Here is a 27,853-nt window from a genome sequence, read left to right as displayed (position 1 = left end):
AAAACATACTTGGTTTTTAAAGATTTGTGAAAATGTTTTTCACTATCCAGTTCCAAATTGGTTTTTAATATGGTGGAAGATATTTGGTCCATCCGCAAAGATTTTGCCTGAGGTTTTTATAAAACCCATGAATACTTGGTTAAATGTTTCTCCAAGTATTAAAAAATTATTTTCTGAACATTGGATCGATGGAAAGACTCTATGTCTATTTTTCATGGAATTTGGAATCTCATGGATCTGGAGATGGCAGCCAGAATTCGGTTACACTGATGAAGGCATCCCTTGCATATGGAGGGTTAGTTCTACAAAATTTTGGGACAAATTATTAAGAGATGATCCAGAAACTGGAAAACCATATGGTTATGAAACTCTTCATCAAATGGAAGAAAAAATTTCTTTATATCAGAAAGAAATTAATAATCAACAAGAAAAGAAAAAAGCCTCTATGAGTTCTTTCAAGATTTTTACTCAAAAATATTCTGAAATATATTCAAAAGAAAAAATGATCGAGATCTATATTGAAGAAATGAAAAAAGATCTTTTCCAGAATATTGGAGGTGCTGATTCAAAATCAGATAAATCTATGGCGTCCGAATCTAGTGAAAATCAATTTATTCATCTAATGAAGATGCAGGATGCTCAAGACCCTGAGGATGATATTCCTCAATTTTCTCAGATAGATGAAATTTTTGAGAATTTGAAAAATTCTTTAAAAGACAATATTAAAGATGATTAAAATCGTCAGAAAAAGAATCTGCAGTTGGTACAGTTGGTGGAATATCACATCATGATATATCATGGAATATAACAAAAAGTGGGTGGTATATCACTGTAGACTTTTTGACTTGCTTTAATAAAGCATTGTATTATTTACTTTAATAAAGTATTGTACTGTTTTTATTTTAAGATGGAATCCGGGGTTTCATGTCCGGCTCTTCTATCTATTTATAGGTTCTTTCTGTGTCTTTAGGAGGACACGGTTGAGTTTGTTCCCCTCTCTATTCTCTCTTGTAAAAACCCTTCTGAAGTATATCAATAAAAGTTTGAAGTTCTGATAACAACTTTGTAAGTTCTTACTATTTTTATTTTCTGTTTTTATTTACTATTTTAAATTTTTATATTTCATTAGTTGAGCCTGTATGACAGGCTAAAGCATTCGTGCTAAATTATTACCTTACTATGACATGATCTATATTTATTTGTTCTTGGGATCAGATTGAGATAATAAAAGATCTATTCAAATTTTTGGAATTTAATGTAATATAAGAGTCTTTGGTTAGAACTTAAGGTAAAAAGATGAACCAGGAAATGGTAAACACAAGGTTCGAGTTTAACCAGGAAAAATAAATTCATGTTGTAGCCCTTTAGTCTGCTTAGCCGAGAGATGGCGTTTAAGGCGTTCATGGGTGATTTTTATGAATTTATGATTCTGAGGTGGACCTCGGTAAAATCCTCTGTTGTTTAATTTCTTTGGTATATCTTTTATAAATCTTTTTATGTTTTGTAAAAGTTCCAAATATGAATCTTATATTCATTATTATTCTGAGATTTAAATCCTTCATTTTCTTAGCTCAATAAAGTTGAATATGGTATATAGGCTGGAAACCAATAACCTCCATGTGTGCGAAAGCCACTAAAGAAAAATTTGGTAAAACAAAGCCACGTATCAGATTTCTCATTTTGATCCCAAGCCTCAGATGGTATTATTATTATTATTATTCCAAATGCATTGTAATTTTTAGATGACTGCAGCCCATACAAGAAATGGTGGAAATAAATATTCTTAAATGGATTTTACTAAGTGGGCCTGGACCATTTCATCTTGGACCAAGTGTGGCTCAATTCTGGACTGGTTCAGAATAAATGGCCCGATTCTAAGTTAGCCCATGTAGGGAGCACTCAATTATTCAAGTTGTCCTTTCAATACGCAATTAACGTACGAAACTTTCCTCCGATTGCCCAAACTTTTCGTCAATTCTTACACCATTATTCAATAATTTCCATACTCAGTGCTGCTATCTTGCCAGTGCTTAGTAAAGATTTCTTTAATAAATTTCCAATTCTCATCGCCATTCTTGTCTCTTTTGTCAGAAAATTCTTGTTTTTTTCTTGATTCATGATCTGGGCCCATTAAAAGTCGCCTCCTTTTTTTATAATTTGGAAGCAGATTTCTCGTATTCGGGGGGATTTAATCAGAGCCCATATGGATCCCAATATGCGGAATGAAAGGAGGCGGCGCATCTATGAAAGAAGGAGACGGGGGGAGGAGGATCAGCCGATGATGTGGCCGAACTCCGGCGCCAAAAGGCAGCGGAAGCTGAAAGATTTTCTGCAGGAAATAACTGTAAAGCAGCGATCACAGGGAAAAGGAGCTGCTGCCCAGAATTCAGAATCGGAGAGTGAATTTGAAATCATGCAAATTCCTGACGATTTGCTGTTGAAGGTTTTCAGTATACTTCCTGCTGAATCCCTTGTCAAGCTGCAGTTCGTGTGCAAGAAGTGGTATGGTTTAGTCAATGGCTCTATGTTCATCAGATTTCACGCACAGCAGTCCGAAACAGTGCTCATATCTCGAGATTTGATCGTTGCTAGAGCACATACTTCTTGCCTACTCTTACCACCCGTTGAGCCTAAACCTCACTTCCATTACTTGGATTTGAATCGTGGGAACGACAATTTTGTTGAATCTTGTGTGATTGATTTAGTCGATATTCGGGCGAGCTGTGACGGTCTAGTGCTTGGTATAAAGGCCAAGAACAAGGGATTGATACTCATGAATCCCTTGACAAGAAAACATGCTAAGCTTCCATTAGGCACGGTTGGTTTCCGTGAATCCTATGGTTTTGCGTTCTGCGTCCAGGCAAGAACGTACAAGGTTGCACACTTGTTTCGTGAGGCGCCTGGGTATACCGTCTGTGAAATCTTGAATGTGAGCACAAGAAAATGGACTTGTATGGATGGCCCTTCTTCTGAATTACTACACGACGTTACGCAGAGGCCTGTATCGGTTCATGGATCATTGTACTGGATGCCGAGGGAACATGGTAGTGACTATTTTGTCACCATGAATTTAGAGGATGAAAAATTTAGCACCATGAAACTACCAATCTTTTGCGTTACGAACGACAGACTGGTCGACGTTGGGGGAGCTCTTGGTTTTGTGACTCATGCCACACTGAATCTGATGCAAGTGTGGATTTTGAACGGAAGGGAGAATTGGGTGAAGCGTTATAGCATATACATGAACTTTGACGTTAGGCGTGTTGTGCCCATTTGTAGCTCGAGAAATGGGAAGGAAATCGTGTTTGAATATCCAGGCCATTACTTGTATGTTTACGATATGGAAACCGGTGATACGAAGGAGGTTTATTCAAGAGATGACGAGGAATATTGTGAAGGAGCAGAAACGCTCTTCATCCCTCACAGAAATACTCTTGCATCATGGAAGGATGCGATTAACTAAGTTTTATGTTAAAACTTAAAGGTCTGCATATTTTGGAAGGTATTTGTTTAGTTTCTTGAAGCTTTAATGTTTCTGTGTTGCGTTTTCTTGCCAGCGTTTTCCTAGCTTGTAATATATGCATATGCTTATGTGTTGTCGCTCTTCTGTTTGTTATGGTTTTTCTGATATACAACTAGACAAGTCTCTGCCAGCATATGCAAAGTTGTAATAATACTTGGGATGAAATTAGCAAAGAAAATCGTGTAAATTATTTGTGCATTTGGAGCTTTCAATATCTGGGAATATCCGATGTAATTCTGATATTTCTTAGCTGCTACTGCAAAATAGTACCAAAGTAAAAAGTAACATCCCTCGTTCCAGCTTTCTCGTCAGGTGCCAAAAATAATCGTCATCGAACAAGAACAAGTTGTTCAATCCCAAATACATGCACACCACCACCAAGGTTTCTTTCAATCTTCTTTGGTGATCATCGAACGCCACATGTTAATCCTATGCTCCGAGGAACTATGAAACGGGTTCTTTACTTTCGAGGTGGTTCGGGAAATGATCTTAAAACAGGTCTAGCCGTTCAAGGAAGATAACTCTCGGCAACAACGAAGTGAAAAAGGAAAGAAAACAATCAATGCAAACAAACCTTCACTTCTACCGGAAGGGAATGATTCAGTGGTAAACATGCTAAAAGCTTGAGAAGGAATCAAGAATAGGCCTGGGAAATTATCAAGAATCCTATGAACATGGTGAGCTGAAAACTAATCAAGCCACATAAACAATCGCCAGAAAGAAGCAATCTTGATCTGCCGTGGCCTTCGATCAATTTACACGGCAAATTTCACTACAGATAACCAAAACAAATTTGCAAGATTTGCACTCCACATTACTCAAAAACAAAATGAGACGCCTAATGTTGATGCCATTTTCACGAAGATTAAGATTCATACATACCATTGTGTTCCAAAAGCAACAAATGTGTTGATGTAGGTTGATATATGTGTTAGTGGTTCTGATGGATGTATGGTATGTTTGTGATTGGTATTTAGTCTATCTCCTGGGGATGTCCAGTGTATTTGTATTACTAACTTTTTACCTATTTTAATGGATTCAATTCATTAAAAAAAAATGAAGCATCAGCTCAGAACAGGCGAAATCATCAAAATATACAGCAGTTTGAGTTAAAAAGAAAATTTCAAGAGAGATTTCATGTAATAGCCTTTCCCTTACGGGCATCACCATAACAAACAGAGAAAACCAATCAATTAACAATCTTGGCAGCAATTCCCATCTCCACCATGGATATGTTTCTTATGATTAAAAGGTATGCAGCAGAAGATTTGATTTCTGTATTACTGTCAAAGTAGTTTACATGTTGGAATATTTATATGACTATTTCTGTAACAAAAAGTCCTTTACACAAAGAAGATGATAAACGCTAGCTGATCATTTGTTGTAACAGTTTGAGGGAGAATCTGTAAGCGGTTGACATTGTTGCTCAATTGATGTTGGAGAAGATTTTGAGGATGTTTCGGTTGAGATTTCTCCAACACTTATCACCGTAGTTTTCACCATTATTATACTCGCAATCGTCCTCGGAGTCGGAATCGCCCTCATCGAAAGGCTTTTCTTTGTGGAAAATGCAGCACTTCTTTGAGCTTTTCTTGTTCATGAACTCGTTGTCGACCGTTCGCTCTTTCCAGGACACCACCTTAGGACGCTTCAATTTCAACACCAAGACTGGAGGATTGGAAGACTACGGTGTATCAATGGTTATGACGGGCGGCGGCAGCGGTCGCCATTGTTGCGATCTGCGGGTTCGCGGGGGATTATAGGCGTGGGTTTGAGAGTTGAATTCATGATCAAATATAAACCGCAATTTAATTAAGTCTATAAATCGAATGACGCTTCTAAAAATTAGTTGGATCATATATTTTAAACGATGACATGCCATACAATATATAAATATCAGTGTTCTAAAAAACGGTAGGCGGTAGACAGATGGTTACCTACCGCCTAGCGCCTAGGCGGTTTTTTTTAAAGTTTAAATTCATAAGTATTATATTTGTATATGAAATATATATTATTATAAAATTTAAAATTGTAATAATAAATATATATTAATAAATTTTTATATATGAATCATCCACATCAGTTTACTACTTTACTACAACCGTTGTACAATGAAAATTAAATTTGTTCAACATTTTTTTCCAACATAATATATTGATATTAAACCTAAACATCTAACTCTTCTAGTTCATCTCCATATTTTTCCAATACTTCTTCTGTATCGAATTCAAACTCAAAATCCATGGCTTCTTCCTCCTCTTCATCCGATACAAATTCTTCTTCGTGAAGTTCCCTTACATCTTCAACATTTTTCTCAACATCTTCATCTCCACCGTCAACAATCCATCCTTGTGCCATAGTTGCTTCTTCATAATTTGTTTTTTTTTAAGTGTAAACAGCCTAGACGGATTTTTAATTGTAAAATCACCTAGGCGGCTTTCGCGTCAGGCGGTCCGGACGCCGCCTAGGCGGCCGATTAATATGGTGGCGCCCAGAAGTTTCGACTACCCTAAAATCGGGACGGTTTTGGACCGCCCAGCGCCTAGGCGCCACCTAGGCGGGAATTTTTAGAACACTTATAAATATTTATGCAAAGAGTAAGGACAGAGAGTTCAAGCTATCTTAACAACACCACCTGACCATAAACCTATTAACACATGTTTTGTAATTTTAACACTATCAACATTAATATTACTATATGATCTCTTCGACATACAACTAACATATCAAAACACTAATTTTTTTTTTAAAAAATGAAAAAATATGTGTCATCAAATTACTAAATATGTGACCAAAGACACGAGTCCATAACGAGGCAACTTCAACAAAATATTGTTTCTACACATTTTGCAGGGAAAAAAAGGACAGTTCTTGTGTCTCACAAACCGATTACGAACCAAAAGGCAAAGGAGGATTAAGAAATATAACTCCAAAGACCAACTTTAAAACCTCAAACGATCATCCGGTAAAAATTTACATCAGACACAACAGCAGCTTGTAAGAAACCAAACCCGAATGTGGATTTGCTAGTATATTAATCTTTTTCAATCGGGAGGGAGATGCCAATACAGTCCTGGTAACCATGGGCGTCAAATGTGATAGGAAGTTACGGTATCTCTGTTGTCCGGGGGTGGATCATAGTGCCTATACCCGACTTTATTTGCTGCTACGAGAAAATTAAATACCTGAGGCCCCAGGGAAGAGTTCTGATATTTTATTGAAAACATCCATAACCTGAGTCATAAAGGATGGCAAAATTACAAACTACCTTCAAGATCGAAAACCCAAATGCAGCAAGTAGTAAGAACCCAGTAAGGCTCGTCATGGAGTAACATCATGAGAGAAATTTTCGTTACAGATAGATTGGTTCGGTTTTTATAGAAACAAAAGCAATGCCAAGGTTGCAAAGGTTTGTTTCATTACCTCTTTGTCGTTTTGGTACTTGGCTATATTCAAAGGATTTTGGGAACACTGCAAAAACCAATCAAGCAAAGAGTATATGAACGTAGGAGTGCAAAGCGAGAATATCAACAAGAAAAAATAAGAGAGAATAATGGAAGAGAGAATTTAGTGCTTGTAGTTGTATTGATCGTATTGATGCCTCTTAATTTTTTTAAAGCATTCAGCACCACAAATGCCTTGTTCCTTGTTTGGAATATTATGCCACATAGACAATCTCAAACAACCGCAAGGACGATCACTGTCTCCAACAACCCTCTTCCGTAAACAGTTTCAGCTTGGAATACATGTAAATGGAAGCCCGAAGCTGTGACCGAGCACTTGCTGCTGCACCATTAGTCTCAACTATTTGTCTAGCAGCATACACTCAATCGCATAGAACAAAAAGAAGATGCTTACATCCATGATAGCGGCTTGAACTCTTGGATTTTGAAATGCCATTGCAACATCAGGATTGGCCATTATTTTAGAAATCACTTCTTCAGGAGTAAGGCCTATCTGATCTGCAACAAATACAGTATAGGAGCAATCATAAGATGAGAAAATTACACAAGATGATAAAATTACACAAGACAGCAATAAGACAAACACAAACATTTTAATTTCATTAAACACCAACAAAAGTTCGTTGCAGATTGTACTCACCAAACTGCTGCTTGACCTCGGGACTGCTAAGGTCAAAGTTTTTCAAGTTCTCCATCATGCGTTTGTCCCATTCAGGGCTTCCGCCCATGTTAGTACTGGGAAAATTGTAGGAAAAAGAAGTAAATTTTTGAATGAAGTAAGGCTTCTTGGGCATTGAAAATTTAAATTACAAATGCAATGAGTTTTTGACCGTAGTGGAGCTATTCGCACAAGGAAAAAAATTCAACCAACTAATTGTATACTTTTATATTCATTTTTTAGCAAGTATTATACATTTATATTCTAGTTTCTATAGGAAATGAGTAAAAATAGGTCAACACAGCAAGGATGAGACCAACACTGAATAGCAAACTGAAATTTGACAACATGCACAACATCTCGTAGACAAATCCATAAATCTTCAAAAGTATGTGTGATCAACAGGGCAACAGAAAGACGGTTGACTGATGTAAGTGATAAAGAAAATAATCGAAAAGAGACCTCAAAGAACATTCTTTAGTTCAAAGTTCAAACCCTAGAATACATTGTTCTTGGACGTACAGTGCAGCCACAAAAGAAACATGTAAAACATAAGCAATTTCATGTCACGACGATAATTATAAAAGATCGAAAGAGCCTTCTAAATGGGAAAACAAGGGCATGACACAATCAGCTTTGATAAAATTTATATAAAGCATGCTTTAGTTGGAAATCTCCAAAGTGACGGCATTTGCAAAATATACTTACAGCATATCTTGAAGTTGCTGACGGTATTGTGGATTTTGTAGCATCCCTGTAGTATCACATGCAATTGCATTTGAATGTTAACATGATAGACTTTAGGGCTAGATCAATCACCATTCAGATGAAAATCGAGAAAGAGGTCAGTGGCATGAATGGAAATTGGTTTTCATCACATTTTACAGTCGAAAGAACAAATGTACACACGAAGAAAAAAATAAATAAACTTAAATTTATCAAGATCCCATTGAGTTGCGTTTGCAAATCGATATCCAATCTAAGCCAGGACAAATTAAAAACGAAGTGTACAAGCAATTTTCAGCGAGTCAATCGAAGAATTTTAAAACTTAACGTCTTATAGCGAAAGATAAACTCACATTTAAAGGTAGAAGGATTCCTCATCTCCTCTGGTAAATAACTGCAAAAATATTAAAATGAACAGCTGGTCCCCATTTCTCTTACTAGTAATATGCACAAGTGACACTATAATGATTGTGAACATTATGTTAGAAAACTCTGAAGAACAAAGAGATAAGCATCATATAATATTTTATGAATTATTTTAATAAAATGGATGTTCAAGAATGATAAACAGTGAAAAAATATTATTCTTATTTAGGAGCCAAATATTCATCTAACATACCATCAATAGCAGAATTTTAAAAGCATTAGACACATACGAAAAGAAGAAGATCGATGAGGATCTCAACTCATTAACATACACACAGAATATTTCAATTACAGAACAACACTTCATATCATAAGTGAATGAGAATGAAATGCAAGGCAAAAGGCCATCTTACGGATAAACCATTTTTTGCACTGTTGGATCTTCCATCATTTTCTCCAAAGCATCCACGGACAAGAGAGGGTTTGCTGTACCTGTGCATAAAAGAGTAAAAGCCTAATTGGGCTATTTCACTGGATAAGATTTCATTCACTTCTAATAAATTCTGCAAACAACAATAAATTAACTAATTAAATAACTGTAAGGACAACATCTTCAATTTCACAACATTTTCAAAAACATCTAGTAATTTCAAGTCCATCAAGGAACTGGAAGAATTCATAAGAACGAATAAACCTTAATTTAATTTGCAAAAAATCTGTTGGCATAGAAACCTGAACTTCATGGTTATACCTCCGCAAGAATTTTTCAGGGCAGTTCTTAGCTTACACTAAAACATTTTTAAAAAATAGGCATCTGAAAAGGTAGAAATGAATTGGCTCCACATGGAGCAGTGATCAAATACACCAAATCAGGAAAAAAAAGGTTTCTTTTGATAAGTCGAAACATGTTTTAACAGATAGGTATATGGTTACAAATATGACATTACAATACAACACAGAAAACAAATGGCAACTTACCAGTAGAGAAACCTTCTTGAGTACCTGTTTCAAACTTTGTAGCTGAACCATTTTGAGAAACCTTTTGGAGACCAAAAGAAACTAATGAAAATATCATTATAAGTTATTTGCTCAGACTCAAATGACAGTTCAACTCACTGGTTGTGAAGGATGTGGATCTGTCTGGGTCGATTCTTTGTAGCTCTCAAACGCATTCTTCTGAACTGTTTCTTGAGGGGAAACATCGACAAAAGCTACAACAAAAACGTATTCATATCTATAGAGTATCGAAAACGGAAACCATAAAAGGAACTGGCATAATCTCTGAAGTAACAACAGGGTGGTGGGGATCATGTTGAAGCCAGGAATATCGACTAGCACTAAAATAATAGTGAAAGATGATCTGTGAAAATTTGAATATCAAAAAACTTACACTTCGTTCTATTATAATTTCTGCATAAGAGAGACACTTGCCACATATAAGAGACAACAAGGGAAGCTGAAATACCATATTTCTTTGGTCCCTTCTCGGTTTCTGTGCCATAATCGACAGATACGGAAGGAGGATCCTCAACTTTTGTTACAGGTACATCAACAGTTACAGCTTGAGATGCCATAGGAGTTGAAGCTCTAGATGAATCTGGCATCGGGGGTGTGGGTGGTGGAAACGGGAAAGGCGAACCAGGAGCAAAGCCGGCATTACCGTATGGATTATTCTGCAGACTCATCTGTTGAGTCCATGTTTTTAAAGCTTGTTCCATTGCATATTTCTGCATCATGAGTTAGAAACCTAAATAATAAGTGACTCGTGACAAACCAAAATAGTTTTACCAATTCCTCTGACAGCACACTAAATTTATTCTCCATATGTAGTTGAAAAAGAACTAAAATGATATAGCCACTTCACAAGCGAAATCATCTCTTACCTCATAGATGACTTGATAATAGAGAAAAATAATGGTGACATAAAAATTAAACAATTACTACAGAATCTGCACATAAATATAATAATAATATATTGTCCCGCCATGTAGCCAGCTTAACATTATTGGTACCATAAGAATGACACATCGTCTATTTTTAATCCATACATGACATAAGATATTATCTCCTTTTCTACAATGTATATACGAGCTGTAAGATTGCCAGAAAACAGTAGCAAAATAGGAAATATAGAAGAATTCACTCACCTTTGTTCTTCCAGCCACCTGAAATAAATGCAAAGTCAGAAAGATAGCGTAAGAATTAACTCTAAAGCCCAAAAGGTGGACCAAGAAATCTAAGACAAACTAACAAACTGCATAGTAGTACTAACCCATGAAAAAAGTGCTGAGAGACCAACACCAACTCCGATCCAGAACAGTGGTGAACCCCTGTTTGAGCATGCGATGCATAAGATTGAAGGGATAGCGAGGGAGGGAAAGGGAAAGGGGGAGGAGGGTTGGGGAAGAAAAGGTTAGACACCAGATAATGAAAAAATATCTTGTTCATAGTCTCTATATTCCTTAACGAAACTTTCCAATTAATGAAAACAGCTATAGATTATTACACGGAGGAACGAGGTGGTACTGAAAGCTGTGGATTTACACTAACTGAGGTTGTCTCTTGGCTATTTGATGACGATATGCTTGCAAAACAGTCCCTTTCAACTCTCCCTGGTACTGCATGGAGGTTATACTAAAATGATAAGAGCACACGAACAAGAAAGACAGGATGACAGCAGACCATTATGGATGACGCAAATAAATCCCAAGCTAAAACTAGTTATTTGTGAAGAAACAAACATGGAATGATGGTATTCATATAATGGTAAGTGCTATGACAAATTCCAATGCACACCGGTCTTTCTTTATGTAACACACCTCAACACAGAGCTCCCCTTCTACAAAAAAATGTACATAAATAAACAGTGGTGTACATGAGGAAAGTATGGAAAATCATCCATATAAAACGACAGAAATACAGATATAATAGTGGTGTACATGAGGAAATAGCATGTCTACCAGCATCAAACATAAATAAACGCAAATGAAAATGCAATTCCAAGAAACTATCATAAACAAGCGGGAGCTATAGATACAAATACAAGATTGCACGGCAAAGGTTTAATCTTTAATGGACTCGCAACCATGTAATTTTTTTTTTTTTTAAAAAAAAGCAAAAATCGCAATCTTGTTTTAGAATCACCGAAAATTCAAACAAAAAGACAGAGTTCGGCATCTTCGGAAAAAGATAAGAAAAAAAACATACATACATATCCCTGTCCAAACCAATTGGCGACGGGAAACTAAAAGGATGGTACCTATAGTCTTGGTGGTTTTGGGGCCCTGAAACAGAACAAGAGCAGAAAATGAGGAACTGGGCTTTCTGCATCTGTCATTTTTCCCAGTTTTCCTGAGTAAATTCGGTATGCCCACGAAGGGTTTACTGGAAATCATCGAGTTCCGGTGGTTTGAAGGGAGACCCAGTACAACATTGGGAGACAAAACGAGGCCAATATTTTCCATTTCAAGTGAAATTACACCTCAAAACAACTCGGAAGATGAAAAATTTGTGTTTTAAGAGGGATGAAATGGAAGAAGAGCTGCAGCGCACGCTGTGTGTATATCGACCCTCGTCAGCAAAACGGGTTGTCGGGCTTTCTCAAAGCCTCTTTTTGACAAACATCGATTTAGCCCCTAAAATAGCTTAAAATGCATTCAAAACCCGGAGGGGATCTGGATCCTCTAATGTGTTGACGTGATTATCTCAGTTTAATTTGATAACTTTTAAAATTTATCTTATATGATGTGATGTTCACAAGATGATCACGTGATCATCTCATGTAAAAAATAAACAGCACTTTCCAAATCAGAAATTTTACCGAGTTTTTGCAAAAAGTTATTAAATTTATATAGATGATCACGTGATCATCTCGTGTAAAAAATGAACAGCACTTAGTGTTGTGCTTCTGCAGTTTTCTCATGAAGCTCGAAAGTCGATTTGAGGAGTTCCCATTGCAGCGTCGTATTCTTTGAATTCACTTTTGTTTTTTGTTTTTTTTGCATGTGATAGCCATATACTTTCAAGTCTACAGTGGAAGATTGCTACGGAATGCGGAACTGCCTGTCTTTATATAAAAGGACTTCATGCTTCTTCTCTCTCATTCAGTCCCAACACAAATGAGGAAGTGGTAAATTGGATGCTTTTCTATCTCTATTTTGCAGGGACATGAGTTCTATTTGGGGCTCCCGACTTGTTCACTTCGAAGCAAGAAATTGCAATTCCGTCATGTTTAATTTAGTCCCACATGAAAGAAAGAAAATTCTAAAAGGTTCCAGAAACACTCAAAAGTTTGATAAAAGCCAGTGGAATTATCTAGATTGTTCACGGAGGTGGTTGAATATCCAAGAAATGTGTAAAGAGGTTCGTAAATATTATAGACATTACTAGTTTGTGTCTAAATCAATCTAGAGAGATGTAAAAAACTTATAATACTCTAAAATCATGTAGTTGTATATGGCACAAAAAATATAGTAGATCAATTTATAATCTTTACCTGTATGTAAGTGTAGAATACTCTAGAAGCTTAGATGAGTAGCATAAATAGGTTTGGATAATTCATTTGCAACCCAACCCAAGTTTCCCATAGCAACATATTTTCTCTCAAAAGCTTTCTTGATTTCTTTTTTGTCTTTGTTTGGTTAAGCCTTACTCATCTTGTCGAGAAGATTACCTATCAGATTTAAAGAATCACGGTGTATGGCTTCTGAAAACATTCACTAGTTTGAACTCTAGGATGAGCATCTGCATGTGACCATATGTTTACTCGAACTCCTCTATTTCATTCTAGCTTAGGTATACACATAGATTGTATCGGGTCCTTAGTTCCCAATACAACACCTGAAATTCTTCGGTCAACTGAAAAAATAATCTAAATACCGAGTTTTTAGAGCTTTCAAAATCTTGATTTAACATATAAGATTTGTTCAAGAAGAGAACAAAATAAAGATACATAGTTCTCGATAAAGTAAATATAAGAAAATAATTGCTGAAGGAATTGACATTGAGGGAAAAATTTGGTTGAGGTCTTCCCATGAGTACTAAATGATACAAAGTCATGTTCATCAAAATGATACAAAGTCATGTTCATAAAAAATTTGGTTGAGGTCTTCCCATGAGTACTAAATGATAAAAAATAAACATTTGGTTGAGGTCTTCCCATGAGTACTAAATGATACAAAGTCATGTTCATCAAAATATTCTTTTTGACATAGGATGACATTGGTTTGGTTCCACAGATTTGTTACGGCCTAGATCTTCTAATTCACAAGTAGGGCATTAATCACATCTGAGTTCTCCTCATTATGAACTTTTATCTCAACAACATGAAGCAAGGAAAAAGCTGGGTTCTCACTTTGAACTTTCAGCTTGCCAACATGAAGCAACACATATTCTCCAAAGAAAACATTGTGGTTGTATATAGAAAATTAATGATGGACAATACGATCGATGTCTAGTAGCTCCGAATTGATGCGTATGCGAGTGCATTAACAAGATTACATGTAGATTGGTTCAAATTCAAAGCTTATTAGTGAAGAAACAATCTTCACATAGAAAATAGTAAGCAATGGGGAAGAACTCGCCATTAGTGCGTTAAATCTTGTCATTGCACAAGTTGTGCAAATACTAAACGTTAGTAATATTGTAATTTGATCCTCCACAAACCAGAGAATTTTACACCAAACAGTACTCACCTCAAATAGGAGGAGAAAATCCCAGTTTTATTTGTGAACGAGTTTGAAAGAGCTACTTTTTACTTGGAAATGGCCGCCACTATCAACCAATACAGCAGCCCGATTATGTGAAATGCCTCTTTGTATAAATCTATAAGGTAAATATCTGTTTTGGGGCAGGGGAAATCATAAAGATCTCCAAGTTTGTTAATCGGATTATTATTGTTATATTTATCCGTTAGATATCATGTCACACTAAAATTCGTTTATAAACTTTTCAATTTCATTATGACTTCTCTAATTTTTTAGAAAAATAAGTACCCAAAAAAGTATATACATAAAAAAATAATTTATGAATTTTATGTGCACAAATAATACTCTATCAAAATTCTACATATTATATTAATCTCTTACTTAAAAAATTCAAGTTCATCTTTCCACCCAATTATTTGATTATTTAATGGGGAGGAAAGGTATACTTTGTGTGAAAACGAACAACTTTACAACAAAGCTTGTCGGTTGACCAAATGGAGATCTTAAATTTTGAAATCAAGGGAAACTGAGATTCACAACCTTGCGGGAAATTGGAACTCTGATGGAATAATAACATTGAATAAATTTGATTAAAATTCGTGGAGAAGTGAAGAAACTCGAAGTGGAGGAATGGATAAGCTTTTTTTTTACCAGAGAGCGTAGGAATGGATAAGCTTTTTAAATTGAAGAAAAAAACCAAGAGAATTTATATTTAAATAGAAAGATGAAACTAGAAAATTCATATTTTTATTACTCAAACTTTACTTAAAATTGAAGATCACATGAGACGATCTCACGAATATTTATTTTCATCATCAAGGTGTCTTTTATGTCCGCCAACTTGGACTTGGACTTGAAAATGAATCGAAAAATAGTACGACATTCAAATTTGCTTTATGGTACTTTCGGTTTTTGGCATCCATTTTGATGATGGAATGAAACAATTTTACCAAAAATGTATTAAATTCCGCCACTTAACAAGATTACATGTAGATTGGTTCAAATTGAAAGCTGATCAGTGAAGAAACAATCTTCACATAGAAAATAGTAAGCAATGGGAAAGAACTCGCCATTAGTGCGTTAAATCTTGTCATTGCACAAGTTGTGCAAACACTAAATGTTAGTAGTATTGTAATTTGATCCACCACAAACCAGAGAATTTTACACTAAACAGTACTCACCTCAAATAGGAGAAGAAAATCCCAGTTTTATTTATGAACGAGTTTGAAAGAGCTACTTTTTACTTGGAAATGGCCACCACCATCAACTGATACAGCGGCCCGATTATGTGAAATGCCTCTTTGTATAAAATTCCTCTCTGTAGCCAGCTAGGGTTGTAGGAAAATGAGGATGGCAGTACCGCCGCTTAATTTGTGAAGGGAAATAAAAATCGCGGGAGATTAAAAGTTAATTATCGTTCATCTTTTACAAAGTAATTAAGGGAAATTAAAAGTTAAACATGGTTCATTTTTTTTTACTTCACTAAATATAAATTTTAGTTTTTTTAAAATTTTTATTTCATCAAAACTACTATGTCGAAGTAAAATGTTACAAAAAAAATTAGAAGTGAAACCTATTTTTAAAATTTTGAAGTAAAAAATAATATTTTACTTTGTCTGTGTTATTACCGAATTTGACTGGTATATACTACTTCATAATTAATAATCACCGAAGTAACCAGTGGCAAAGTAAAAACCAAAAATTCTAATAGTGATCACTCGATTTTCAATAGCACAATCTCAAGACAACACACATTTTTATATAATTCATCAAACAAATCCAAAATAAATCAAATGAAGTTATATATTTAACAAAAACATGTTTAAAATTGACTTTTCATAGTTAACATAACTTACTTCCAATGAATCTTGCTGGAACTAGGTGAATTTGATCACATCTTTGATAGATTCAATATTAAGGATAACGATTTTGTTTCAATTATAACATAAAACTAGAATAAGATACTTCACCCAATTACACAAAAACATATATTATTAACTCAAAACCTTAATCACCCCAAAAATAATTGAAATGACAAAATAATAAAACATAATCTAAAACAAATTATTAATCCACCACATTCTCTTAACTATATTATATTTAATATTAATGTGAGTCACGACTTGTAATATAATTAGCATATTCAACTTACAATAGTAGAAGCATGTACAATCCATAACATTACACAAATGATAGCCAAATACTAATACAATAGTAGAATCTCGTAAAGTCATGGTCTTGCTAATCCAACATTTCACTTTCCATAATCACATTCTTATTCGAAGTCATGTAATCCTGTATCTGGAATTTACAATAAATAGAAGAAAAATAAAAATTAACTCTCTAGAGACTTAGTGAGAAAATAAAATAAGCTTAAACATATATATCGATTAGAATGGAAATATATAAGTACAATATTCCAATATGTGATGACATGTATTGTTAGTGATTGTTCAGGTCTCCGAAGTGAATATCATGGACTAAAAAGTTCGCTCTCACCAACATTCAATGTAATACTTTTCACCATGTATTCAAGTAGAATTAGTACAATCGATCAATTAGAGTCAAAGTGAACTCACATTTCATATCGAAGTCACGTTGTTCAGTGGACTAGATATCTGGTATAAAGACCGTTTCCAGCTCCAGTCATTTGTTCAATCAGTAGACGATCGGTAACCATTCAGAAACCAATAACATTGTCGAAAATCAAATATTCTAAACAATATGATCAATAAATATATGACATGCACAATATAAGGACCGTGTATCGTATTATCGTAAATCCTATGTTGATTATCGATAATTCATGAAATTGTTATGATATTAAGTGTACGAAATATATAATTGACAATGAAAGTGAGAAAATAATTAATGATAATGAAAGATTGTATTATAAATTGATTTGTGCTTGAATGGCGGCTGAACCGCAATAGAAAAGTGACACATGTTATGGTTTTCAGCATAATTATTGAGTATTGGTCCAAATGAAATGAAACCAATTTCATTGAAAAGATAATACATAGTACTACAATTTTCATGTTGACCATTTTTATTAATTTGGACCCAAGGATGTTGGGCAGAACAGCTCGCGCTCAAGCGCGATATTTGACCGCCCGATTGCGGCACAACCAGTACTCGGGGGACAGAACGTCTCGCGCGAGATGTTACCGCCCGAGCGCGATACAAATAGCACTCAGGGACAGAACATCTCGCGCTCGGGCTCGAGATGTTACCGCCCGAGCGTGGAAGCGGTGAAGGATAAGAACAAGTTGATGTTACGTTTTCTTTCATTTTCCTTTCAGCAGCTTCGAGAATATTGAGAAAAACTTGATTTCTATCGTGCGAATCTATCCTCGAAATGTTATCCAAACGCGAAACAAATTATATATTCGGAATCCTCACGTCGAGAGCTTTCTTTTGAGGTAAGTTTCTTCTAGTTTCAGCAGCTCTAATTATTAAAATGCTGGAATAACATGTATTTGAAGTCGAGATCCATATATGTGGCAGATTAACCGACAAGAAACTAAGTTTTGAAGTCTGAATTGAATTATATTATAATTTCAATTTGATATGAAATTTCAAAATTTCAAAAGATATTTAAAATATATATTGTTGATTTTGAATGATGTTTTAATTAAAATGAATATGTTATTGATGTAAATAGATTTTTATACTGATATCTTAAAGCTACATCGAGTGGAACGAAGAATTGAGGTATGTTGCGATCGAGTAACATACGACAGTTATATGTATCATATGATATATGTTTGATTAATTTGACTGAGAATATATGTCTATATGCCTTATTTGTTGAGTTGACGTGGCATACATGATATACACATTGAGCTATGATCCTTGAATATCTTGATATGATTTGATTTGATTCTGGGGTTTGTGAACACGATGCTATGTTTGGCATTATGTGACCCTTAAAGAATAGTCATTAGTGGCTCAGATGATTGATTGAGATTTGATATTTGATAACGCTTTGTCAACGTTATCATACGAGTATCCTTGAAGTACACGAGGATATATGTACTTCTGGCCAGACTTTTCACTCGAATTGGAATTCTGTCATTGTCTCGGCATTACAAATTGAGCCGAATTTGATATCTAAAATACGAAATGCTCAACGAAGTGATGCTTAGATCCAGAAGTCGAAAGAACTTGTATCTGTGGACATCAGTCTGGATTTTAGATTTCTTCTGATGGTTCTTTACGACTTAATGGTCGGCTAGTAGTTTTTGATAATTCTGATCTGAGATCTGCCCTTCTTCGTAAAGCACATAGTAGCAAATACAATATTCACCATGGAGGCCGAAAAATGTATTTGACATTGAGACCTCAATTCTGTGGAGACGTATGAAAAAGGACATTGCTAAATTTATTTCGAAATGTCTTGTCTACCAGCAAGTGAAAGCCGAGAGAATGTAACCGGGAGGATTACTCCATAGTCTTGAAATCCCGAAATGGAACTGGGAACATATTGCTATGGATTTTGTGACTCATTTACCTCGATCGTTCAAGGGCTGTGATGCTATTTGGGTTATTATTGATCGGCTTTTTAAATCTGCACATTTCATTCTGTATGACCGGACTTATCCTTATAACAGAATGGCTCGTTTATACATTGAGAATATTGTGAGACTGCATGGTGTGCCAGTCTCGATTGTATCAGATCGTGATCCCAGATTTGCTTCTAAATTATGAGGTAATTTTCAAGAAGCTATGGGTACATATTTGGCTATGAGTACTGCTTATCATCCTCAAACCTATGGCCAGACCGAGCAGTACAATTCAAACATTAGAAGATATGTTACATGCTATAGTGATGGATTTCAGAATGGGATGATAAGATGCCTTACCATTAGTGGAATTTTCTTATGATAATAGTTTCCGAACAAGTATTGGTATGGCACCATTTGAAGCTTTATATGGGAGACGATGTCGACCACCATTATTCTGGGATGAATTTGGTGAAAAACAATTGACTGGACCTGAAATGATACATGAAATGAATGATAAGGTTTTAGTTGATTCGACAGCGAATGAAAGCTGCTTAGGATCGTCAAACCAGTTATGCGAATAAAAGAAGACGACCCTTAGAATTCCAGAAATATGATAAAGTGTTTTTGAAATTATCTCCTTTTAGAGGCACGGTTCGATTTGGCATGCAAGGGAAATTATCTCCTCGATATGTTGGTCCATACGAGATCCTTGATCGAGTTGAGGATCTTACTTATCTATTGGCATTACCACCAGCTTTATCTGCAATTCACGATGTATTTCATGTTTCAATGTTGAGAAAATATGAACCAGATTCATCACATGTACTTCAACCTGATGAGGTTGAGCTCGGATCCTTCACTTTTCTATGTTGAACAACCTATTCGCATTATGGATCGGAAGGAGAAGATATTGTGTAACAAGTCGATTCCACTAGTTCGAGTACAATGGACACGATATGGTGTTGAGGAATCAACGTGGGAATTGGAGAACAAGATGCAAGAATCATATCCCCACTTATTTGATTCTATGTCACTTGTTCCATTGTATTCAATGTATAATTATCCATTTACTGATTTTAGTTTTGATATGTACTATAACGGGTGACGTAATATATAATTGCCAATGTTATGTATATGTAAACACTTGAGATTTCGAGGACGAAATCTTTTAAGTGGGGGAGAAATGGAAGGACCGTGTATCGTATTATCGTAAATCATATGTTGATTATCAATAATTCATGAAATTTTTATGCTATTAAGTGTACGAAGTATATAATTGACAATAAAAGTGAGAAAATATGTGATGATAATGAAAGATTGTATTAGAAATTGATTTGTGCTTGAATGTCGTGTTGAACCGCAATAGAAAAGTGACACATGTTATGGTTTTCAGCATAATTATCTAAGTATTGGTCCAAATGAAATGAAACCAATTTCATTGAAAAGCTAATACATAGTACTACAATTTTCATGTTGACCATTTTTATTGATTTGGAACCTAGGATGTTGGGCAGAACAGCTCGCGCTCGAGCACGATATTTGACCGCCCGATTGCGGCACAACCAGTACTCGGGGGACAGAATGTCTCGCGCAAGATGCTACCGCCCGAGCGCGTTACAAATAGCACTCAAGGACAGAACATCTCGCGCTCGGGCGCGAGATGTTACCGCCCGAGCGTGGAAGCGGTGAAGGATAAGAACAAGTTGCTGTTACGTTTTCTTTCATTTTCCTTTCAGCAGCTTCGAGAATATTGAAAAAAACTTGATTTCTATCGTGCGAATCTACCTCGAAACATTATCCAAACGCGAAACAAATTATATATTCGGAATCCTCACGTCGAGAGATTTCTTTTGAGGTAAGTTTCTTCTAGTTTCAGCAGCTCTAATTATTAAAATGCTGGACTAACATGTATTTGAAGTCGAGATCTATATATGTGGCAGATTAACCGACAAGAAACTAAGTTTTGAAGTCTGAATTGAATTATGTTATAATTTCAATTTGATATGAAATTTCAAAGTTTCAAAATATATTTGAAACATATATTGTTGATTTTGAATGATGTTTTAATTCAAATGAATATGTTATTGATGTAGATAGATTTTTATACTGATATCTTAAAGCTACATCGACTGGAACTGTAGAGCCCAAAAATCAGTACACGTAAATCACATGCAATTATTTAATAGTTAAATCATTTACTTAATTTTAAAATGATTTTAGTGATGTATGATTTATTTAAATTGCATTATTTTAATGTTTATGTGATGCACGTTAAAATGTTTCCTCGAGTTTCATGTTTCAGGCGATTATACGATGCGGGATCGAGGAAAAGAGACCGGTGACGATTTTGGCAATTTTAAACGTGATATTTTATTTTAAGTTAAGGTTGAGGTATTTTAAATAATTTATAAGTTTTTATCATTTGTAAAACCTAAATAATTTATTTAAGTAATTTTAGAATTTTAAAACTTTTAAAGTTGAGCTTTTGTGCATTTCATTTTTTTAAGAGATTTTATTTGTGGTAGAAAAAGGTTAGTATTTTAATTAACTTTTAATTACTAATTAAGCAATTTCCTTCCCTAATTATATTACTAAACTCACGCACACACCTAATTACACACACACTTACGCAAAAACACACACACAAAATCACGTTTCAGATTTCTATTATTTTGAGAGGAGAGAAAAACCTAGGGTTCTTCCCCAAGAGAGCAGCCGCCCCTCCCCTTCTTTTCCAGCACATTTTTGTTGGTTTTCTTCAAGGAATTTAGTGCCACATTCGTTCCGGATCGTCTCTCGCATCCTTCCCGCTTCGGTGTCGTCGTTTCGGTAACTTTAAAGATTTAAAGGCATGTATATTCTTTCGTTTCTGCATCGATCTTGTCATAGTAAATATTTTGATGTTTATTGTATAAAAATCATGTGTATGTTATGTAAGTGTTTGAGCAAATATATTGGATCACTTTTGAAACGGTTTTTGGATCTGAAAACTCGAATTTGCTGTCTTTTTAATTACTGCGATTTTTTGGTCGGTTTTCTGGAAAAACATTCAACATATGAAACGTAGAAATTTTTGATACCTACGATTTAATATAAAATTTGAAATATTTGGATAAGAAATGAGTGAGTTATGATTGTTTTCGTGGGACTGCTCAAACTGCGACTTTTATGAAAACATGTTCTTGAAATTATTTTTTGCAGGCTTCGTTGGGCATCGCCGGGCTTGTGCTACTGCATTTAGATATGTTATGGGATATATTTAGGTGTTATTTGGTGGTTCGTTTGGGTTGGGATTGGCTTGGAATGTAATAGAAGTCGTAGGAAGCGAAACGATGTCGAATTACGAGTTATGGTTGTATGAAGTTGCTTGTCGATGTTTGGGGACGTTCGGGGTGTTTGTACGGGTTTGAATCAATGTAATAGCATCCTAAGATGAGTCTTGAGGTATTTGTTCATGGTCCTTAGGCTTGCATTGGAATGATGACTCAATAAGTTAGTGAATTTTCGTGAATTTCCAAATACAGAGGCTACCCGGACCCCGACACGAAGTCCGTGTCCTTTTGCCTTTGAAAATTCGAAATTCCAGTGCCTACCCGGACCCCTACCCGGGGTCCGTGTACCACATTTAACAAAAAATTTAATTTTTTTTTAGGATTTGCTTCGGGGTTCTATATCATGGTTTAGTACGATGGTTAAAATTTATTTATATAAAAATATAGGATTTGTTTTGGGGTTCTATATCATGGCTTAGTACGACTATTAAACGAGTTCAAGTCCCGAGTGATCTAGAATGTCATAAGCTATTTATTTACTACGGTGGCGAGCACGAGTTACCTACGTATAAGTTATGCAAGATAAGTGTTTGAACTTATAATAGTATGTGCAGCAGTGGCCCCAAGCGAGATCCAACGAATCCCTCAACGCCAAGTAAGTATGTTCGACGTGCAAAAGAAAATATTTTCATGTTTTGAGGTATGATAAATGTCTTGTGACCATATTATGTATGGGATTGGAAAGCGGTAAAGTATGACCAGGGACCAATCCACCCCGTTAAATTATGAACGTGTTTAAATCAGGATTGGAAAGCGGTAAAGTATGACCAGGGACTAATCTACCCGTTAAATTATGAACGGGGATCTCATGTATGTGGTAGTGGATCTTCTCTGTCAGTCCAGTACTGTGGTTTAGTCTGATCAGTCGTATTTACGTATGGGTCACTTGCTTTGAAACATGTCTCTACGCAAAATGATGAAGTTTATGTATGTACAAATATGCAAGCATGTTTAAGAAAAGTTTTATGTTGATGGCACGTCTATGTTATGTATGTATGTTCAAGTTTAAGTGCAAGTTCAAGTTCCAGTATGTACGTTCTATTTTAAAGCTACATGTGATTTTATTACGTATTACTCGTTACTTTTAGTTTATACATGTTGAGTCTTTAGACTCACTAGACATGATCGATGCAGATGAGGATGAATTTGAAGAGACGAGGGGTGAGGACCAGTGAGCTGGCTTGTACTAAGCGGGAGGCTAAACCCGATGACTGCCTTATTTTAAGAATTTATGCAATGTTCAAATACTCTGTTTTTTTTAATGTTACTATCATGATGTTTAGACAAATGCTTTAGTACAATTTTAAATTTCGAACGTTTGGTTGAAAATATTTTTTGGAACAGGATATTGGATGATTACAATTTGAAAGTTTATTTTATATTAAGAAAATTTTTAATTTTTCCGCAAAATTTTTAAATAGTTTAAAAATACGGTACATTACAGTCAGTATCAGATCGGTGTTCTTGTAAAGAGTTATGCCTACTGCCAGTTGCGAGAAGCTCACGAAGCCACACCTCAGGTCTGTAAGTTTAAATTTTTGAATTATGTTATGTATTAAGTATTAAGTCATGATTTCAGCATGCCTATGTTTTAAGTTCGACTTACGTGCATCTTTCGCTATTGATATTATGTTCTTGCATATTGGGTTTACGTGTTGGGTAAATTGTTGTAAAGTATGCCTCCTAGACGTTTGATTAACCATGAAGAAAGGGATGAGGACAGGGAGGCTCGGGAGGAAGGGAGAGACGCTCCTCTTCCATCACTGCTAGATATGCAAGCACAGATGCTTGCAGGTATGACTCAATTTTTTGCACAATTTGCGGAGAATCAGGCTACAGTTGACACGGGGGCTAGGCCCAGACCAGAGGCAGTGTATGAGAGGTTCAAGAGGATGAACCCAAAGGAGTTTTCGGGGACTACTGACCCGATGATAGCTGAAGGATGGATTAAGTCCATCGAGGTGATATTCGAGTTTATGGAGCTGCAAGATGCAGATAGGGTCAGATGTGCCATGTTCCTTCTAACAGGGGACGCCAGACTTTGGTAGGATAGTGCGTTGGTGTCATTGAACTTGCAGACACTGACGTGGAACGGTTTCAAAAAGGTCTTCTACTCCAAGTACTTCACTGAGGAAGTACGATCCAGATTGACAAGAGAGTTTATGACGCTGCGACAGGGAGACAGTAGCGTAGCGGACTTTGTCAGGAAGTTCAAAAAGGGGTGTCACTTTGTGCCTCTGATAGCTAATGATGCCCAGGGAAAGCTGTAGCATTTTATGGACGGTTTGCGGCCGGTCTTGCGCCGCGATGTGAGAGTTGCTGGTCCTACTACCTATGTCGTTGCCGTATCTAGAGCCTTGGCGGCAAAGCAGGACCAAAGGGATATTGAGAGTGATAAGTAGGGCAAGAGGCCCTATCAGACTACCGCCGCAGCAGCAGCAGCGACCTCAGTTCAAGAGGTCATTCCAGGGATAGCCAGGGAAAAAGTCACTTCAAGGACCACAGAAAGGCAAGGGTCCTGTCCCACGGCAGCAGACCCCTCAGAGGCCGGAATACCCAGTGTGCCCGAAGTGCAACCACCAGCACCAGGGACAGTGTCTATATGGGTCGGGCAAGTGCTTCAAATGTGGAGCTAGTGATCACATGTTAAAGGAGTGCCCACAGTGGAGGCAGCCAACCCAGGGGAGAGTGTTCGCCATGCATGCTCAGGAGGCGAACCCAGAGACGACACTATTGACTGGTAAACTTATTTAATTAAGCACCACATTATTCTTGCTATGCATGTTTTGAATTTTATTTGGGATTATTAGTGTGCTAGTTAATATTTTGGTAACTTGTGATAGAAATTTTCTTCTATGCTTGAGGTTAAGGTTAGAACTTTGGGATATAAGTTTTGTGTTGTACTATCGTCTCTCAGGGAATATTTTTATAAAGAGAGTATCCACGAAGGCCTTGATAGATTCAGGGGCCACCACTCCTTTATTTCAGAGTCGTTCGCCAGTCAATTGGACGTCAAGTCTATTGGACTCGATGTGAGCTACTCAGTGACAGTCCCATCAGGGGAAGAATTATAATCTACTAGTGTGGTCAGAGACATCGATCTGGAACTGCATAGGCCACCTACTGTATGTCGATTTGATTGTACTGCCAATGGCAGAGTTTGATATCATTTTGGGAATGGACTGGCTGACGAAGAGCATAGTTCTTATCGATTTCCAGAAAGGTCAGTGTTGGTAAGACTTTTGGGCATGGAGCAGTTTCTATTTGAGCCAGCGAGATGGAGGAGCTTCCCTCGCATGATCTCTTGCTTGCAGGCACGGAGACTTATGCACAAGGGCTGTCAGGCTTTCTTGGCCAGCATTGTGTCCGCACCTGACGTACCCACTCCGTCATTAACTGATGTACCAGTAGTAAGAGATTTTCCTGACGTATTTCCGGATGACGTCACATGCCTACCACCAGAGAGAGAGGTGGAGTTTTCCATTGACCTTGTGCCAGGCACAGTGCCAATCTCTAAGGCACCGTACCTTTTAGCTCCAGGCTGAGATGTTAGAGCTCAAGCAGCAGATTCAGGAGCTCCTAGAAAAGGAATTCATTCGCCCTATTTTCTCACAATGGGGCGCACCAGTGCTCTTTGTGAATAAAAAAGACGGGAGCATGACGCTGTGTATCGATTACCGAGAACTGAACAAGGTAACGATCAAGAACAAATACCCACTTCCAAGGATCGAGGACTTGTTAGATCAATAGCAGGGAGCCACAATGTTCTCAAAGATAGATCTTCGATCGGGGTATCACCAGCTGAAGGTGAAGGATGCCGATGTTCATAAGACAGCTTTCAGAACCAGATATGGGCATTACGAGTTCTTAGTGATGCCGTTTGGATTGATGAATGCTCCAACGATTTTCATGGACCTCATGAATCGAGTATTTCAGCCCTACCTAGACCAGTTCGTCATAGTGTTCATTGACGGTATTCTCATTTACTCGAAGAGTCATGAGGAGCACGTTCAGCATCTGAGTTCAGTTTTGCAAGTTTTGCAGAGTCGAAAGTTGTTTGCGAAATTCAGTAAGTGTGAATTTTGGTTGGAGAAAGTAGCTTTTTTGGGTTATATAATATCTAGCAGTGGTATTGAGGTGGATCCAGCTAAGGTAGCAGCGGTTAAGGAATGGGTTGAGCCGAAGAATGCGACAGAGATTCGCAGTTTCCTAGGCCTAGCGGGCTACTACATGAATTTTATTCAGGGGTTTTCTTCGATAGCAATGCCACTTCACTTCACTGACAAAGAAGAATGCTAAATTTGTTTGGGGTGAGGAATGTTAGAAGAGCTTTGATACCCTGAAGCAAGCTCTTATTTCAGCGCCAGTGTTATCCATGCCGGCAGGGAAAGGTAATTTTGTGTTGTACACCGATGCATCTAAGCTCGGGTTAGGCGCAGTGTTGATGCAGCATGGTCGGGTTATAGCTTATGCTTCCAGACAGTTGAAGGTGCATGAGAAGAACTACCCGACTCATGATCTTGAGTTAGCCGCCGTTGTTTTCGCCTTGAAGATTTGGAGACACTACTTGTACGGCGAGAAATGCAAGATATTTACCGATCACAAGAGTCTTAAGTATTTCTTCACACAGAAAGAATTAAATATGAGAGAGAGACGGTGGTTAGAGTTGTTGAAAGACTATGATTGCGAAATTAGATACCATCCAGGGAAAGCTAATGTTGTGGCAGATGCTTTGAGCAGAAAAGTTGCAGTCATAGCACAGTTGTCAGTGCAGAGATCTCTTCAGTCAGAGGTGCAGAGATTTGGGTTAGAGGTTTATCATAAGGGCAGAGCTCCTAAGCTGTCTAATCTGACAGTCCAGTCTTCTTTGCTAGAACGAATCCGTGTAGGTCAGTCTTCAGATGAGCAGTTACAGAAATGGAGACTGAAGGATGAGGCCAAGGGCAGTGTACTCTACACAGTGTCTGATGATATCATGAGATACAAAGGTAGAATGTGGTGCCTAGTATTGATTCGATCAGAGAGGATATCCTAACAGAGGCACACGCAACTCCGTATTCTATTCACCCACGTGGTACCAAGATGTACAAAGATCTCCAGATTTTGTATTGGTGGCCAGGTATGAAGAGAGACATCAGTCGGTTTGTGTCTGAATGTCTCACTTGTCAGCAGGTGAAGGCAGAACATCAGAGGCCAGCAGGGATGCTTAAGCCACTCCCTATCCAGAGTGGAAGTGGGAGAATATCACAATAGACTTTGTAGTTGGTTTGCCGAGGTCAGTCAGAGGATTTAATGCTATTTGGGTTATAGTGGATCGACTCACTAAGTCCGCGCACTTCTTGCCAATGAAGACGACTTTCTCCATGACGCAGTATAAGGAGCTCTATATCCGGGAGATAGTTCGTTTGCACGGAATTCCAGTTACTATTGTGTCCGACAGGGACCCTAGGTTTACATCGTCATTTTGGAAAAGTTTGCATGCAACCATGGGGACGAAGTTGCTATTCAGTACGGCTTTTCACCCTCAGTAAGATGGCCAGTCTGAGCAAGTGATTCAGATTCTGGAGGATT

At 36.8% G+C, this 27,853-nt stretch overlaps 2 protein-coding genes across 3 annotated transcripts; one reads left to right on the top strand and one right to left on the bottom strand.

The window, feature by feature from the left end:
• Positions 1–1,929: 1,929 nt before the first annotated feature.
• LOC142520908 (F-box protein At3g07870-like) lies at positions 1,930–3,775 on the top strand. Its single transcript, XM_075624064.1, has one exon. It carries the CDS (start codon positions 2,204–2,206, stop codon positions 3,461–3,463), a length of 1,260 nt encoding a protein of 419 aa, XP_075480179.1. The 5' UTR covers positions 1,930–2,203; the 3' UTR covers positions 3,464–3,775.
• A 2,548-nt stretch (positions 3,776–6,323) lies between these two features.
• Positions 6,324–12,372, bottom strand: LOC142520542 (protein TIC 40, chloroplastic-like). Of its 2 annotated transcripts, none has more exons than XM_075623565.1 (14): positions 11,997–12,372; positions 11,244–11,349; positions 11,010–11,067; positions 10,885–10,902; positions 10,203–10,464; positions 9,854–9,948; positions 9,716–9,776; positions 9,151–9,229; positions 8,725–8,765; positions 8,354–8,399; positions 7,628–7,722; positions 7,382–7,485; positions 6,947–6,994; positions 6,324–6,757 (listed from the first exon to the last, which is right to left on the bottom strand). In XM_075623565.1, exons 1-14 carry the CDS (start codon positions 12,199–12,201, stop codon positions 6,701–6,703), a joined length of 1,275 nt encoding a protein of 424 aa, XP_075479680.1. In that variant the 5' UTR covers positions 12,202–12,372; the 3' UTR covers positions 6,324–6,700. The 2 variants fall into 2 exon arrangements, with proteins under 2 accessions (XP_075479680.1, XP_075479679.1); XM_075623564.1 differs by having other exon boundaries at positions 11,244–11,355; positions 11,997–12,371.
• Positions 12,373–27,853: the final 15,481 nt, after the last annotated feature.

This window comes from Primulina tabacum, chromosome 12 (assembly GCF_025594145.1).
Source record: "Primulina tabacum isolate GXHZ01 chromosome 12, ASM2559414v2, whole genome shotgun sequence".
NCBI classification, from domain to species: domain Eukaryota; kingdom Viridiplantae; phylum Streptophyta; class Magnoliopsida; order Lamiales; family Gesneriaceae; genus Primulina; species Primulina tabacum.
The sequence above is the reverse complement of the archived record's forward strand: the minus strand, read 5'-3'. Positions and strand labels throughout refer to the sequence as shown.